Source organism: Carcharodon carcharias, chromosome 7, assembly GCF_017639515.1.
Source record: "Carcharodon carcharias isolate sCarCar2 chromosome 7, sCarCar2.pri, whole genome shotgun sequence".
NCBI classification, from domain to species: Eukaryota; Metazoa; Chordata; class Chondrichthyes; order Lamniformes; family Lamnidae; genus Carcharodon; species Carcharodon carcharias.
In genome coordinates this window covers 191,080,089-191,097,415 of record NC_054473.1, presented here as the reverse complement: position 1 = coordinate 191,097,415, position 17,327 = coordinate 191,080,089, and the positions used below count along the sequence as shown (strand labels likewise).

General features: G+C 43.1%; 1 protein-coding gene across 2 annotated transcripts in view; it reads left to right on the top strand.

The window, feature by feature from the left end:
* The window catches only part of zc3h18 (zinc finger CCCH-type containing 18), a 212,621-nt gene that overhangs the window by 70,247 nt on the left and 125,047 nt on the right, over positions 1–17,327 (top strand). For both annotated transcript variants that reach the window (XM_041191400.1, XM_041191399.1), the window contains exons 8-9: positions 1,203–1,314; positions 3,839–4,125. In XM_041191400.1, the coding sequence (XP_041047334.1) occupies positions 1,203–1,314; positions 3,839–4,125 (399 nt within the window). The remainder of the gene's footprint in view (positions 1–1,202; positions 1,315–3,838; positions 4,126–17,327) is intronic.

Genomic DNA, 17,327 nt, shown 5'->3' with positions numbered 1-17,327 from the left:
GTGGGGGATTCAGCAAAGTTAATGCCATAAAGTGTCAAGGGGCAATGGTTAGATTCTCTCTTGTTGGAGATGGTCATTGCCTGGCACTTGTGTGGTGCAAATGTTAGACCAAGCCTGATATTGTCCAGGTCTTGCTGCATTTGGATGATGATTTCTTCTACTCTTTCCCCCCCCACAGTCACTTTTACTCTTAATGAGTTAGAGCTGTATAAGTCAATGGGCTTACACAACTAGATCTCTCCTCTGCCCAGTTCCACTGTGAAAGCACCAGTTAAGGTGATATTGATTTGAGTGGATGTCAGTATTGAATGGGCAGGTACGTTCATTTCAATCCCAATTGTAATGTTCTGTTTTTGTTCATAAAGCCAGATCCTTCCAGTCCTTCGAGTTAAAATGCCAATCTGCTGCATCTCCAGCAGATACCATGTGCTTTTTGTAAATCACTATCCTTGGCACTCCAGCAGGAATTAACCACCCCAAGCAGGCTTGGCTGTTGAGCACATGGGTATCAAAGCAAATGACTACACAGGAAATATCCATAACATTCTGTCTTGTCTGGGGTGCTTTAATAAACATGACCCATATGCATTGAGCTAGTGGCCCAAGGGAATGAATTGTGCTGCCGAATGTTGGGATGTAAACTGCTAGCCATGATTCTCCATGGACCGAGTTCCCAGTTTCAGCAGTACTATTTGTGGCAGCTGCTCCCCCAATCCCATCATGATCCAGTAGTATTGAAACCCTGAGCAATAGATTTTCGGTGCAGCCTGAACTGGTAACTGCCATTAGAACTTAGAGTAGTGCGATGTGCTTTACGACCCAGATGTATGAACTGGAACTGTACTTCGTTGGTACAGATTGGAGGTGCTGGTAGGAGTGGCCCCAGTGGGCCCAGTGTGAGCAGCCAGAATCCTCATTTCTGATCATTATCCAGCAACCACACCCCACCTAGTGGGAAAGTATTTGTGTGAGGGTGAGATTAGGCTGTTACTGTCCAGCACAGCTGAGTTGTCTGCTAGAGTTCATTGCCTAGTCCTTTGCAGCAAGAGTCATCAGTTGGGCGATAGCAGCTGCATGTAACCATAGAGCAACCAAAATCACCTTGATTTGCTGGTGTTTTATAAATGCTACTGTGCCATGCAGGATAGAATGGAAATTTGAATACACAAGCTAAAGGAATGTTTTTCTTTCTTGGCCCTTAGGCCTGACCCCTATATAACTCCCTACTATGAGCATGAAGTTGAACGGTACTGGCGTGGTGGACAATACGAGAACTTCAGAGTCCAGTGGACAGAGGCAGACTATCATTATAGGGTAAGCATTTTGAGAAATAAAATTTACTTCATTAAATATTATCCAAGTCTGGTTCATTCAGTATCCTTCTCAGAATCACAGATGGTGTTTCACAATCAGATCCTGCTCTGAGCAGTAAAGATGAGCTGTAGCTATCAGAGCGAAAGCTGCCCACTGTGCTGGATGGGCTGTATAACCAGCTGCAGTAAGAAGGCCAGAGATTTTCTTTCATTTCTCCTTTTCTTCATTAATTCAAACACGGCTCGTAGAATCAGAATGATAGTTAGGGAGCCTAAACCGATGTTTTATAAAGGTTTAGCATAATCTTCTTGCTTTTGTACTCTGTGCGTAAAGTCCCGAACCCCGCCTGCTTTTTTTTTGTTCGCAGCGTTCTCATCTAGATATGAACTCCTTCCAGCTGGTGGGCCTGAGCTCCACTTTGCCCTAACTGAGCTCCCTAATTTGTCCCTAACCTGACATTGCCTCCACTCGGTTAGGGGCTGGGCATCTGATAGGACCTTGATTTTTGTGCATACCAGGATTTCCATAGTCAGTGCTGATCTGAACTGGATTGCTGTCAAGGTACTTACACAGAAGGTATAGCATTTTCCTTCTGTCCTGAAAGCTGGCTGTTTTCTCATTAAATGCATTGAGGAAAGTGCTGATTTCCGTATAAATAAACTATGATAGTAAAATTGGAATTGAATTTCAGTTTTGAGTTAGCACCCTGGAAAAGGGTTCTCCTGAGGCGGTGTGACCTCCTCTTTGTATCAGATGACATATGAATTAAAGCAGAGAACTCAGTCATTTACCCTAACAGCCCATGCTGCTTATTCTGCACACAAGCTTTCTATCTATTCTGCGCCACTTAAATTATCAATTTAAAAAGAATTCACATTAAGTTCTCCCTTTGTCATATTATTGATTTCACTTAATGCAGGAAATTGGATAATTCAGCATTTTCAATGCATAGACCGAACTTGAATGAATGAAAGTAGACTATTTTTAATTCCTGGAAAAACTTATCAGGCCAGTTAGCATCTGTGGGTAGCACTTTGAGTGTGCAAACGTTTGGCCCAAACTGGGAGATATTGCAGATGAATGGCATTGAAAAAGGAATTGGATAGAGGGTGGATGGAACACACAGATAGGAAAAGGCGAAAAATGGAGAGGGAGTGGTTTATATCCTTGGTGTCAACCTGCTTTCCTCTTTTATCAGGCTCTCGGGTCACTGCTTTGTCAGTTTTTCCTGCTTCACTTCAACTTGCTTATTCGCTATCCTTTTAGCTACTTACACACACTGTCTCACCTCCTATTTCATTCATTACACCTCCTATTGTCACATGCTTATAATCATTTCTGCTTTTTAATCACCTCTGTGATTTCTACTTAAGTGCTTTGTAGTTCATTCTATTGTATGCAATAAAACCAAAAATATATTCAGAGTCTGGAATCATCTTGGAGAGAAAAAGAGTTAACTTTTCAGGTCTGTAACCTCTCATCAGAACATTAGAAAGGCCACAGACCTGAAACGTTAACACTGTTTCTCTGCACAGATGCTTCCTGACACTGCTGATTATTTGCAGCATTTTCTGTTATAATTTCGAATTTCCAACATCTGCAGTAGTTTGCTTTTGGAATCTATTGTATGTATTTTGTCTTTGACCTCTGCATCTTCCAACTTGTCTGTTCGTAGGTGCTATCTTCCAGTCCTAATGAAGGGTCCACACCTAAGCATTAACTTCTGTTCTCTTCACAGATATGCCTGACCTGATTAGTATTTCCAGCAGTTTCTATTTTTGTTTCAGATTTCCAGCATCTGCAAAACTGTTCTTTGACTTTTTTCATTCCTGTTCTCCTATCCCATCCTGATCTGAGTCTCAGCTGTAACTGAGATAGATGAAAGAAGGGACCTTAGGCTATTAGTTCACATTGAAAGGTGCTATGTTAACATTGTTGTAATGAGTTAATCTGGGATTGTTTTTTGAGTGGAAGACCACGCCTTCCCTCTTCCCTATTGTGTATCACTGCAGGATATTTAGACATTCCAAGCAGCACTTACCCACCATTAATTGAACAAACATGGAAAATATTGCACAATGCAATACTGTTGAGAAATCAGTTGTCTGAATGAGTTCTGAAGTGAAATAAAGCTTTTTTTTCAACTTTATCCTCCTTTCCTGCATACCTTCCTCTGGAGGCTATGGTCGTTCCATAGCCAGAAACTTACTACCCTGCTCAACCTGATTGATTTAATTCTGCCCTTGTGCGATGGTCGCACACTCACTCCAACATTGGTCAGGCATGATCCCTTACTTAATCCTATAACCAGAGACCTATCTGCTGACCCAGCTAACATAATCTAGCTCAGCACAGACTGAGAATTGAACCTTTGGCCTTCTATTTTGTTCTTTTCTGTGTGACTTGATACAGCAGCATAACTAGTGGTGCTACTACCCACTGAATCAATTGGAGTGGGAGACAAATATTAATGCTGCTTTAAGGATGGGCAAAGAATACAATGTCTTTTTCCTATCCATGCCAGGAAAGGGAGAGGGAAAGAGAACGAGAAAGAGAACGAGAAAGAGAACGAGAAAGAGAACGAGACAGGCACAGAGAACAACGCGAGAGGGAAAGGGAAAGAGAAAGAGAACGAGGAAACAGGATACGAGAGAGAGAACGGGACAGAGAGCGTGAGCGTGACAAAGAACGGCAGCGGAGAAAAGAAGAGTGGGAGAGAGAGCGGGCAAAGCGAGAAGAAAAAGACAGGGCACAAAAAGACAGAGAACGGGAGAAGGAAAAACCAAAGCAAAGATCACCGCCTCCAGCAAGGTAAGCACAGTCATTTGAGGTTTCGGGCACTGAGCCCTGTAGCTTTTATGAAGGCAATGTTTTGACATTGATCAATATTAATAATACGCATGATGTACCTGTAGGCGCTCTTCACCCACTCATAGTAACTGTGTTACCTTTGATTACTTCATTTTTGCCTGTCAAACCCTAGCATCTGGTGACCAGGAGAAACTACTGTCACTATCAGTAGCTGTACTTTAAATACAGTTTGCCTTGTTAATCCAAAACATTTTATAAAATTACTGTGCAAAATGTATCCAGCAATGTACATTGATACAGACCTTCCTGACCCTCTTGGTATCTTGATGGATAAATGCACAATGTGGTGTGTGGTGTCAAGCCAAGCCATCCATAGGGGAAGGTTTAGGCGTCCGTCCCTCCTTGTGCTCAAGCCAGAGCAGTTGGAATACCGCAGCTAACCCCTACACCTCTGGGTTAGGTTGGAGGGGGCGGGGGACAGTCAGCTGTGTTTCCTCCTGCCAATTGTTATCTGCTGGGGTATGAAATGAAGGCCCAGACAGGAACTCATTTGCATTGCCTTCTGCCCCCAACCCACCCCAAGCTCGAATGGTTTGCTGCCACTCACTGTCTCAGCTCATGCATGGAGTGGTCATTCGTCTATAATCATTGCCTTCAGAAAAGGAGGCCAAAATGGAGAAGAACCTAAAAGTGTGTCTGTGTGAATAAATGTGTGTCTCTCACACACATGTATAAACACATATATTATTGTGTTTTTGGCTATGGTTGATACATAGTTCAGCTTGATTCTGTAATATGGCTAGATTTTCAGTGCTTTGTGCGTATAGATCCTGGCATGAGTCACTGATAGCTGAATTCCATCTGCTTGACAGGGCAGCAATTCTTTTCACTGTTTTGATGTACTTTACATACAGAGATAGAATGATGCACAGGCATCCTGTGGCTAACCACTAATCATAACATTCATATCTGGTACCTTTGTGATTAAATATCTTTATACTTGGCTGTGGTGTTGCCCTTTTTGAACTCCCTGTCTTTTGTTGTGAATTGGTGTCATTGAGCTCAGTTTAATTTTCTGATTACCTGCTTCTTGATCTACACTACAGTGGCCTGATTGAGATTTTTGCCAGGTATTTAAGTCACGAACTGCAAGAATGAAGAGGAAGCGAGTTGTATGTTAGGGGGAATGTAGTGTTTGTAATCTGAGACCAAACAGGAAGTTGGGGAATGAGCTTTCAAATTTTAATGGCGCTCTGCATATAGAACAGTAGACTTTAATTAGATATGAAATTTCACCCCTTTCCCTGGGATTATGAATATACATCCGTCACTAGTAAACCGAATGGAAATCTTGCGATAGTTGACATTTTAGTCAACCATGACAATAATTATTTCCTGTTCTATTTTTAACTATAAATGGGACTTGACACTTCTAAGTAAGTTATTTAAAAGGAGCCAGTAAGTTGTCATAAGCCCAATGACGTCAGTCTATCACAGAACAACCCATTTGCTATCTGCTTGTTATCTCTCTTCGATTCAAACCTTGCTATGCACAGTCCCACTGCTTCAGTTTTGGACTTCTGTATTTAATTACTTTGAGAGCATCAAGCTTCAACAGTATATAGATCACATGCCTTGCTTATAGAAACATGGAACATTTATGGCCTGAAGAATGGCATGCCAGGATCAGCACCAGGCATACCTAAAAATGAGGTGTCAACCTGGTGAAGCTATAACACAGGACCACTTACATGCCAGACAGCATAAGCAGCAAGTGATTGACAGAGCTAAGTGATTCCACAACCAACACATCAGATCTAAGCTCCAATCGTGAATGGTGCTGGAAATTAATCAACTCACTGGAGGAGGAGGCTCCACAAATATCCCCATCCTCAACGATGGGGAAGCCCAGCACACCAGTGCAAAAGCTAAGGCTGAAGCATTCACAACAATCTTCAGCCAGAAGTGCCGAGTGGATGATCCATCTCAGCCTCTTCAGAAGGTCCCTGTCATCACTGATGCCAGTGCTCAGCCAATGCGATTCACTCCATGTGATATCAAGAAACGGTTGAAGGCACAGTATTTATATGGCTAGTCCAGTTCAGTTTCTGGTCAATTGTAATGCTCAGGATGTTGATAGTGGGGGATTCAGCGATGGCAATGCCATTGAATGTCAAGGGCCGATGGTTAGATTCTCTCTTGTTGGAGATGGTCATTGCCTGGCACTTGTGTGGCGCGAATGTAGCTTGTTACTTGCCGCTTGTCAGCCCAGGCCTGAATGTTGTCCACGTCTTGCTGTATTTGGACATGGACTGCTTCAGTATCTGAGGAATTGCAAATGGTGCTGTATATTGTGCAATCATCAACGATTTTCCCTACTTCTGACCTCATGATGGAGAGAAGGTTATTGATGAAGCAGCTGAAGATGGTTGGTTGGAGTGGAGCTCCAACAACACTCAAGAAGCATGACACCATCCAAGACAAATCAGTCCATTTGATTGGCACCCCATCCAGAAACATTCACTCCCTCCACCACTGACACAGTGGCAGCAGTGTGTACCATCTACAAGATGCATTGCATGAATTCACTAAGGATCCTTAGATGGCTCCTTAGACAGCACTTTTCAAACCCACGAATGCTACCATCTAGAAGGACAGGGGCAGCAGACACATGAACACCACTACCTGGAAGTTCCCCTCCAAGTCACACACCATCTTGACTTGGAAATATATCGCTGTTCCTTCACTGTCGCTGGGTCAAAATCCTGGAACTCCCTTCCTAACAGTAGTTTAAGAAAGCAGCTCACCACTACTTTCTCAGGGGCATTTCATTCACCCCATGAATGAATAAATAATAGCCATGCTAAAATCCATGTAGACTGTGTCAAACATGCTCATTGACCTGTCTACCAGTATTCATTATAAGCCACTAATTTCCACAGTTACCTCGACAACAGCTTCTCACACCTTGCTTCCTGTAAGGAGTCCATCCCATTCTCCCAGTTCCTCCGTCTCCATCGTATCTGCTCCGTTGATGCTACCTTCCAAAACCGCGCTTCTGATATATCTTCCTTTTTCCTGAATCAAGGCTTCACTGTGGTTGACAGTGCTCTCAACCATGTCCGACTCATTTCCTGCACCTCTGCACTCACCCCTTCCCCTCCCTTCCAGAATGACGATAGGGTCCCCCTTGTCCTCAATTTTCACCCCACCAGCCTCCGCATTTAAAATATCATCCTCCTCCATTTCCACCAACTCCAGCATGATGCCACCATCAGATACATATTCCCCTCATCCCCCTGTCAGCATTCCATAGGATTCATTCCATGATGCCCTGGTTCACTCCTCCATCACCCCCAACTCTTCATCCCTTTCCCACGGCACTTTCCCATGCAATTGCCTGCCCCTTTACCTCCTCACTGTCCAAGGCCCCAGAAACTCCTTTCAGTTGAAGTAATGCTTCACTTGCACCTCCAATTTGGTCTACTGTATTCGCTGCTCCCAATGCGGTCTCCTGTACACTGGAGAGGCTAAACGCAGGCTGAGTGACAACTTTGTGGAACACCTTCGCTCAGTGCGCAAGCATAACCAGACCTTCCTTTTGCTTGCCATTTCAACACACCATCCTGATCTCATGCCCACATGTCCGCCCCTGGCCTACTACAATGTTCCAGTGAAGTCCAATGCAAATTGGAGGAACAGCACCTCATCTTCTGATTAGGCAATTTTTAGGCTTCTGGACTTAACATTGAGTTCAATAACTTCAAACCATGAACTCCTCCATGTTTACTCCTTTTTAAATTATTTTTTTCCCCAACTTCCCCCTACAGAGCCTTCTGTCACTTGTTTCTATGTTGTGCTTTCACAGTTTGCTGACCCTTGTCCTGCTGTTAACACATTCTGCTGTCTTATCTTTATGCCACTGTCAGCACCTTCTTCAGTCTTTAACACGACCATTAATATTCCCTTTGTCTTGTGTCCATTGCATCTGTCAAATCTCTCCTGAGCTCCCACCTATCCCTGACCTATTTTGCTCCACCTACTCCAGCCCCCTTAAACATTTTAAAATCCATCACATTTCTACCTCTCGTCAGCTCTGAGGAAGGGTCAGTTAGACTTGAAATGCTAACTCTGTTTCCCTCTCCACAGATAGTGTTAGACCTGTCTGCTGTGTTTTTCCAGCATTTTCTATTTTTATTTAAGATTTTGAGCATCTGCAGTATTTTGCTTTTATTTTAGTGCTTGTTGAATATCCCTGCTGCTGCCTCAAAAAATTCATGCAGACACAACCTTACCTTAATCCACGTTGACTGCCCTTGATTAAATGCACCTTTTAATATGACTATTTATATTGTCCCTCAGAAATTATTCCAAATTGTCCATCGCCAAGTTTAGGCTGAATGACCACTCAGTTTATCTTTTCCCCTTTTTTAAACATCAGCACAATATTAGCAGTTTTTGGCACCCTTCCTGTTGCCATAAGATTGGGAAATGGTGATCAGAGCCTCCATTATTTCCTCTGTTGTTCCTTTTAGCAGCCGGGGTTGGGTTTCATCTGGGCCCGGCAATTTATCCTCTTTCAAAGATGTTAAGCCTCTTAATATTTCCTCCCCCTCATATTTCAGACAACTCCTCCTCAACTGTAGTGTGTGCATTGTCCCCCTCTTTTGTGAGGACAGATACAAATTATTCCCACCCCTTCCACCTCCTCGAGTTACCTTTTTGATCTCAAATCAATCCTACTCTTACTATAGATATCCTCAATGTATTTATTTATAAAGCACCTTGATTTTACTTGTCAGTATTTTTCCATGTCCTCTTTTTGCTTTCCTAATTTTCTTTTTAACTTCACCCTTGCACTTCCTATGCTTTTCTGCAGTACAGTATTGTGCTCTTCCTTTTTGTTTGCCTTTTTGTCTTTGACATGCAGGACATTCTAGATTTGGCAGTTACACCCATTTTCTGTGTGGGACCATATCAGTTCTGAATTCTTCCCATCTCCTTGAGTAACCACTCTTCTGAACTAACATTGTTTCTTTTATTCACCCTTTCCCCTGTGTGTGTGTGAGAGAGGGGAGGGGATTGGCAAGGAGATACGAGAGAGAGAGAGTAAAAAGTGAAAAAAAGTAGGGTGGGTGTGGGCAGTTTGAAATAAAAGACAGGTTGGAAAGGAGGAGCTTGAGAGTGTGGGGATGGGGGCAGAGAGAAGGGGATATAATTATTGTGACAAATTGACATAGCAACACCAGGAGATGCTAACTAATGACCTGCTTGACTCTGTTGGAAGTTAGCAAATGGTGTAGTGAATACAAGAAAAAAAAATTGCATTTATATGGCGCCTCTCACATCTTAAGCAAAACAAATCTCTCTTCATTATGAACTGTTATGTGAGCGAATGTGAAAACCATTTTGAGCATAAGATGATCCACAAGCAGTAATGACGTGAGCAGTTAGTTAGCCTGTGTTTTGATGGTATTGGTTGCAGGATGATTGTTAGCCAGGGCACTTGGAAAACATCCTCTCTTTCAATAGTTTATTTACCCCGAAGAGCAGATAGATTGGCCCGACTTTAAACTCACATAAAAAATGCCACTTCAGTTCGGTATTGCATTGTGCTCAAATCCCAACAGGGGTTGAACCTGTGACCTCTGACCCAGAAGTGAGAGTGCTACCATTGAACCAAGCTAACAATTGAACAATTCAGGAACACAGTTTAGAATGATTTGTGCGATCAGCAAGTTTGCTGTGTGTATTCCAGCTGGGAACATTAGGCTGTAAAGTACAATGTACAGAATTTCATCTTTGAGGATAAAAACATTCTTTTGCTCTTCTTCCCCTTCTACCCCACCCCATTAAAATTAGCAGTTTATACATTTAATCAAGCCTTCCCATTTGAAGTTGTCTCATTTATTTCAATATCTTTTCCAGGCATGGAAAGAATTGGATTTTTATACTTGGAGTGTTTAATTTTTAAATTTACATTGTGGATATGCCATAAATAATTGGATCATTCCACAGCTTTCAGCATCTGAAAGATCTGTTGTAGACTTCATGCTGTTACTGTCAGTGCATTGCGGCAGTACATTGCTTCCCCAGGCAATAATGGAGTTATTTATTTGTGCACTAATTATGCAATCTCTGCTATAGTTGCACGCTATGGCAATTACAGACTGTCCTTGTAGTGATTTCATTTAATGACGCTTTCATTGTTTCTGATTTAATGTTGCAATAAAATACTAGTTTTTAATATCGAAGGCTGCCGGAACCCAATGCAAATTGTCTAAGAATTACAGCAGCATTTGCTGAAAATGCAAATAACAATTATTTAAACAGAAAGAGCAATTGTACACTGAATATGTACACCAGCATGCGTAGATACTTTCAACACAAATAGTAAAAAGGATGCATCTAATTAGTTACCAGGAACAAAGCTGTTGATTTTTAAATAAATATACTGGAAAAGCACAGCAGGTCTGAAAGCATCTGTGGAGAGAGAAACAGTTAATCTTTCAAGTCCGTATGATGCTTCATACAGGCTCAAAACGTTAACTCTGTTTCTCTCTTCACAGATGCTGCCAGAGCTGCTGATTTTTTTCCAGCATTTTCTCTTTTTATCTGATTTCCAGCATCCGCAGTATTTTGTTTTAATTTTAGTGTTGATTTTTAAAACTGCAAATACTAGAATATTAAATAGAAAATGTTGGCAATGCATACCAAATATCTATGGCTCAATGGTGCACTTGCGCCTTTCAATTAGAAGGTCGCCACCTCAAAGCCAACTCTAGGACTTGGACACCTTTTTAAAATTTATTGAAGGGTTGTAGGCTTCGCTGTTGGGGCCAGCATTTATTACCCATCCCTAAATGCCCTTGAGAAGGTGGTGGTGAGCTGACTTGAACCGCTGCAGTCCATATGATGTAGGTATACCCACAGTGCTGTTAGGGAGGGAGTTCCAGGATTTTGACCCAGCGACAGTGAAGGAATGGCGATATATTTCCAAGTCAGGATGGTGTGTGGCTTGGAGGGGAACTTCCAGGTGGTGATGTTCCCATGTATTTGCTGCCCTTGTCCTTCTAGATGGTATTGGTTGTGGGTTTGGAAGGTGCTGTCTAAGGAGCCTTGGTGAGTTTCTGCAGTGCATCTTGTAGATGGCACAGATTGCTGCCACTGTGTGTTGGTGGTAGAGGGAGTGAATGTTCGTGGAATGGGTGCCAATCAAGCAGGTTGCTTTGTCCTGGATGGTATCAAGCTTCTCAAGTGTTGTGGGAGCTGCACTTATCCAGGCAAGTGGAGAGTATTCCATCACACTCCTGACTTGTGCCTTGTAGATGGTGGACAGTCTTTGGGGAGTCGGGAAGTGAGTTACTCGCCACAGGATTCCTAGTCTCTAACCTGCTTTTGTAGCCACAGTATTTATATGGCCAGTCCAATTCAGTTTCTGGTCAATGGTAACCTCCAAGATGTTGATAGTGGAGGCTTCAGTGATAGTAATACCATTGAATGTTATGGGGCGATGGTTAGATTCTTTCTTGTTGGAGATGGTCATTGCCTGGCACTTGTGTGACACAAATGTTACATGCCACTTGTCAGCCCAAGCCTGGACTACTTCAGTATTTGAGGAGTCATGAATGGTGCTGAACATTGTGCAATCATCAGTGAACATCCCCACTTCTGACCTCATGATGGAGGGAAGGTCATTGGCAAAGCAGCTGAAGATGGTTGGGCCGAGGACACTACCCTGAGGAACTCCTGCACTGATGTCTTGGAGCTGAGAAGACTGACCTCCAACAACCACAACCACCTTCCTTTGTGCTAGGTATGACTCCAACCAGTGGAGAGTTTTCCCCCTGATTCCCATTGGCTCTTTGATGCCACACTCGATCAAATGCTGCCTTGATGTCAAGGGCAGTCACCCTCACCTCACCTCGGGAGTTCAGCTCTTTTGTCCGTGTTTGAACCAAGGCTGTAATGAGGTCAGGAGCTGAAAGGCCCTGCTGGAACCCAAACTGGACATCAGTGAGCAGATTATTGGTAAGCAAGTGCCACTTAATAGCACTGTTGAAGACCCTTTCCATCACTTTACTGATGATCGAGAGTAGACTGATGGGGCAGTAATTGGCTGGGTTGGATTTGTCCTGCTTTTTGTGTGCAGGACTTACCTGGGCAATTTTCCACATAGCCGATGCCAGTGTTGTAGTTGTACTGGAACAGCTTGGCTACGGGCACAGCATGTTCTGGAGCACAAGTCTTTAGTACTACTGCCGGAATATTGTCAGGGCCCAAAGCACTTGCACTATCCAGTGCCTTCAGCCATTTCTTCATATCACATGAGGTGAATTGAATTGGCTGAAGACTGGTATCTGTGATGCTGGGGACCTCAGTAGGAGGCTGAGATGGATCACCTGCTCGCTACAATCTTTAGCCAGAAATACCAAGTGCTTCAGCCTTTTCTTTTGCTCTGATGTCCTGGGCTCCCCCATCATTGAGGATAGGGATATTTGTGGAGCTTCCTCCTCCAGTGAGTTGTTTCATTGGCCATCACCATCCACGGATGGATGTGGCAGGACTGCAGAACTTAGACCTGATCCTTTGGTTGTGGAATCCCTTAGCTCTATCTATCACTTGCTGCTTATGCTGTTTGGCACGCAGTAGTCCTGTGTTGTAGCTTAACCAGGTTGAAACCTCATTTTTAGGTATGCCTGGTGCTGCTCCTGGCATGCCCTCCTGCACTCTTCATTGAACCAGGGTTGATCCCCTGGCTTGATAGTAATAATAGCGTGGGGGATATGCCGGGCCATGAGATTACAGATTGTGGTTGAGTATAATTCTGCTGCTGCTGATGGCCCACTGTGTGTCATGGTTGCCCAGGCTTGAGTTGCTAGATCTGTTTGAAATCTGTCCCATTTAGCATGGTGGTAGTGCCACACAACACGATGGAGGGTATTCTCAATGTGAAGACGGGACTTGGTCTCCACAACAACTGTGCAGTGCTCACTCCTACTGGTATTGTCATGGACTGATGCATCTGTGGCAGATAGAATGGTGAGGATGAGGTCAAATCTGTTTTTCCCTCTTATTGGTTCCCTGACCAGGCCCTATGCCATATCTGGACAGCAACATCCAAAAGACTTGGACCTGACGAGCATCGCAAACAACAATCCTATGTACAAATGCCTTGAACTAACAGCGGCACATTCTATTGATGTATGACTTCTGGTTTAAATTCCAAGTTTAAAAATGGCAAAACATTCCAGTAAATCGGCGGCACCCAATGCATCTGCAATAATGTGCTTTTTCTATCCATACAAGTGGGCTTTGTTAACATAAAAATTGCAATGTGAATTGAAAAATATTTTCACATTTTAAATTGAAACTAATCACACTTACAAATGCCCAGCATGGAGAAAATACAGTGCATTATCTCTCTCATGCTTATTCTCTCTCTCTCTCTGGCCCACACTAGCTCCCTCTTGCCCCCTGTCCCGCCCACCATCTCTCGCCTCCTCTCCCGCTCTCTCTCTCTTGCCTCCACTCCTGGCCTCCCTCTCCCGCTCCCCCCTCTCTTGCTCCCCCCCCACCAGTGAAGCCCAGTGCAAACTGAAGGAACAGCACCTCATCTTCCGACTAGGCACTTTTCAGCCTTCCGGACTGAATATTGAATTCAACAACTTTAGATCTTGAGCTCCCTCCTCCATCCCCACCCCCTTTCTGAATCTTCCCCCTTCCTTTTGTTTTTTCCAATAATTATATAGATTTTTCTTTTCCCACCTATTTCCATTATTTTTAAATCTTTTATGCCCTGCTAGCCTTTCCACCCCACCCCCACTAGAGCTGTAACTCTTTCGAGTACAAACCCATTTCCATCTATTTCAGATGAAGTTACATTGTTTCATAGTTTGCCATTGTGAGATTTGAACTCTTGATCTTGGGGTTACAAACCCAGTACCATAACCACTTGGCTATTTAGGCCAAGCCTTAAAATTTCCAAGACACCAATGCCACCCAGATGAAGTTACATTGTTTCATAGTTTGCTATTGTGAGATTTGAACTCTTGATCTTGGGGTTACAAACCCAGTACCATAACCACTTGGCTATTTAGGCCAAGCCCTAAATGGGACAAACGAGTTATTGTAACTCTTTTGAGTACAAACATGTTTCCATCTGTTCCTATTCAGATGAAGTTACATTGTTTCATAGTTTGCCATTGTGAAATTTGAACTCCTGATCTTGGGGTTACAAACCCAGTATCATAACCACTTGGCTATTTAGGCCAAGCCCACTAGAGCTGTACCTTGAGTGTCCTACCATCCATTCTTAATTAGCACATTTGTTTACCAAAATCAAACACCTGTGTTCTTTTGTCTGTGACATCTTTTGATTATCTGCTCCTATCACTGCTTGCTTGTCCCTACAACCACACCAACCACCCCCCCAACTTCTCTCTCCTCCCCCCCACCTTAAACCAGCTTATATTTCACTCCTTTCCTAAGATTCACTCAGTTCTGCTGAAGGGTCATGAGGACTCGAAACGTCAACTCTTTTCTTCTCTGCTGATGCTGCCAAACCTGCTGAGTTTTTCCAGGTAATTCTATTTTTGATTAGGCACCAGAGAGGTTGATTTGGGCACTGACTAGTCTGACAGTGTCCAAAGTAGCCAATCCTGCACATAGACCATCCTAATTGACAAGTTACTCGGCCCTTGAGCCGGAATTCCCCTAGAGCACGGCCCTTTCATATTGTGCACTCCCTCTCCTGGGACCTAGTTGTAGGGGGATCTTTGTAATGGAAAGGATATGAGGTCAGAAGCTCAGCTCAGGATCAAATAAGATGGTACGTTTGTGAGGATACTGAATTAATGGGAGGTGTGACAGCTGCAGATAATGGCTCCATCAGTGTCTGAATGAAGGGAATTATGATACAGTTGTGGAATGTTTAAAGCCCAGAAGGAGGCCACTCTGCCTGTTGGGTCCCTGCTGGCTTTCTGTAAGAGCGACTTAACTAGTCCCACTCCCTTGCTTTTTCATGGTAGCCCTGCAAATTTTTTCTCTTCAGACAATTATCCAGTTTCTTCTTGAAAGCTACAACTGAACCTGCCCTCACAACACTCGCAGGCTTTTCATTCCAGATCCTAACCGCTCGCTGCTTAAAATGTTTTTCTTCTTTATGTCGCCTCTGCTTCTTTTGCCAAATGCCTTAAACCGATGTAAAGGGAGTGAAGAAGGACAGGAAGGGTAATGCACCACAGAGGATGTAATTTATAACTTTGATTAAGGCTGTTTCAGTGCTGGAGCAGGTGTGAAAACTTGATTGGAAAAATTTAAACACAGAGTTGTGGGAAAAATTTAAACACAGAGTTGTGGGGAAAATGGGCACACCCTCAGGACGATGGGATCCATATACACACACATTGTGTTTGTCATACTCCCTTAAACACACACCTGTGACCAAGCCCTTCCTAAGACCTGCTGCTTTGGATTGGTATTCATTCTTTACCTTGCACCTCTATGTAACAAGGTGGGACATTTTTCTAATTTAAAAAGGTATGGGTGAAAGCTGTTGTTGATCTCTGTGGGGAAGAAAGTTCACAAAGAACAGGATTGAAAATTATTTGCATGTTAGGTCATGTTTTTCATAAATTTGAAAGATCATGTTTTCAGTTCTGTGTCTAGTGCATAATTTTCTCAAAGATCCATTTGTGGTATGCATTTAAATAGATCTAATCGTGTTACCAAGATTGAATGGGTTGGAATAATAGCACCATTGAGATATAAATAGAAAGGCTATTTTAAGCTATGATCTAATAATGCAAAAGAAATTAAAAATAAACCGAGTGGGAAAGATCTTTATGTGCAAAGCTAGTTGAGTTAGATTAGGACATAGGAGAGTTCCCAGGAATTCCCCTGTGAATACTGAGGCTCTGGCTCCTGCAATTTGAAACCTAATTTAAATAGGCACACTAGACCTAATCTTAGTAGGAGGTGATTGTGAGCATGTTATATTATCCTAACATAACTTTCTTGAACTGTCTGCAACCTTTGAGATGAGTGACCACACCATCCTCCTTCAAAAGCTTTTCTCCATTTTGCAGCTGGGAGGAACTACCCATGCCTGATTCATTCCAAACTATCCAGTTGTAAATAGAGAATTGCCTGTAGTGGCTTCTCTTTCTGCTCCTTCACTATTAGCTTTGGAATCCGCAAAGAATCTATCCTTGACCTCTTTCTCCATCCTTCCTCCTTTTCTCATGTACTTGTTTTACCTTCACCTGGAATACCCAGCTCTACCTCAGATCTATTGATCCTTCCACTGTCTCTGATTTTTCATGCTGCTTGTCTGACATTCACTATTGGTAAGCAGAATTTTTCTCCTGTTATATTAAGATCATCAAGGCCATTGTGTTCAGTTCCTATTTCAAACTCTGTTCCATGGCCTCCAACTCCATCCTGCTCCCCCAGTTACTGAGTCCATTTGCAACAAAAACAAAAAATGCTGGAAAAACTCAGCAGATCTGACAGCATCTGTGGAGAGGAAGACAGTTAATTTTCGAGGCTGTATGACTCTTCTTCAGAGCAGTCCATTTGTAACCTTGGTGCCCTATTTGACCCTGACCTGAACTTCTGACCCCACATCCTCTCCACTACTAAAACCACCCGCTTCCATTTAGTAACATTGCCTGTCTCCGCTTCTGCCTCAACATATCTGCAACTGAAATCCTCATCTGCGCCTTTGGTGCCTGTAGACTCCAATGGGGTCTCCTGACAGCATCCTACCTATGTAAACTTGAGCTCACCCAAAACTGCTGCCCATATCACTAGGTCACACCTATTCCTGTTCACTAGCATCTCTTAAAGTCATCCTTGATTTTAAATAACTTTGTGGTTTTGCCCCTCCCTAATTCTGCACCCAGCAACCCTCTGAGAGTTTGCAAATCCCTGATTTTCACCACTCCACCAGTGGTGGCCCTCAGGTTTTCAGCTGCCTAAACCCTAAACTCTGAAAATCCCTCCCGAAGCCTCGTCATCCCTCTCCATTGCTTTCCTTCTTTAAGACACTTCTTAAAGTCCACCTGTTTTCTAATAACTCCTTAAGTGACCCAGTATCATACTTTGTTTAACCACTGCTGTGAAATGCATTGGGATATTTTGCTATGGTAAAAGCACTATATAAATACAAGCTGTTGTTGAGATCTTACAGCTTAGTT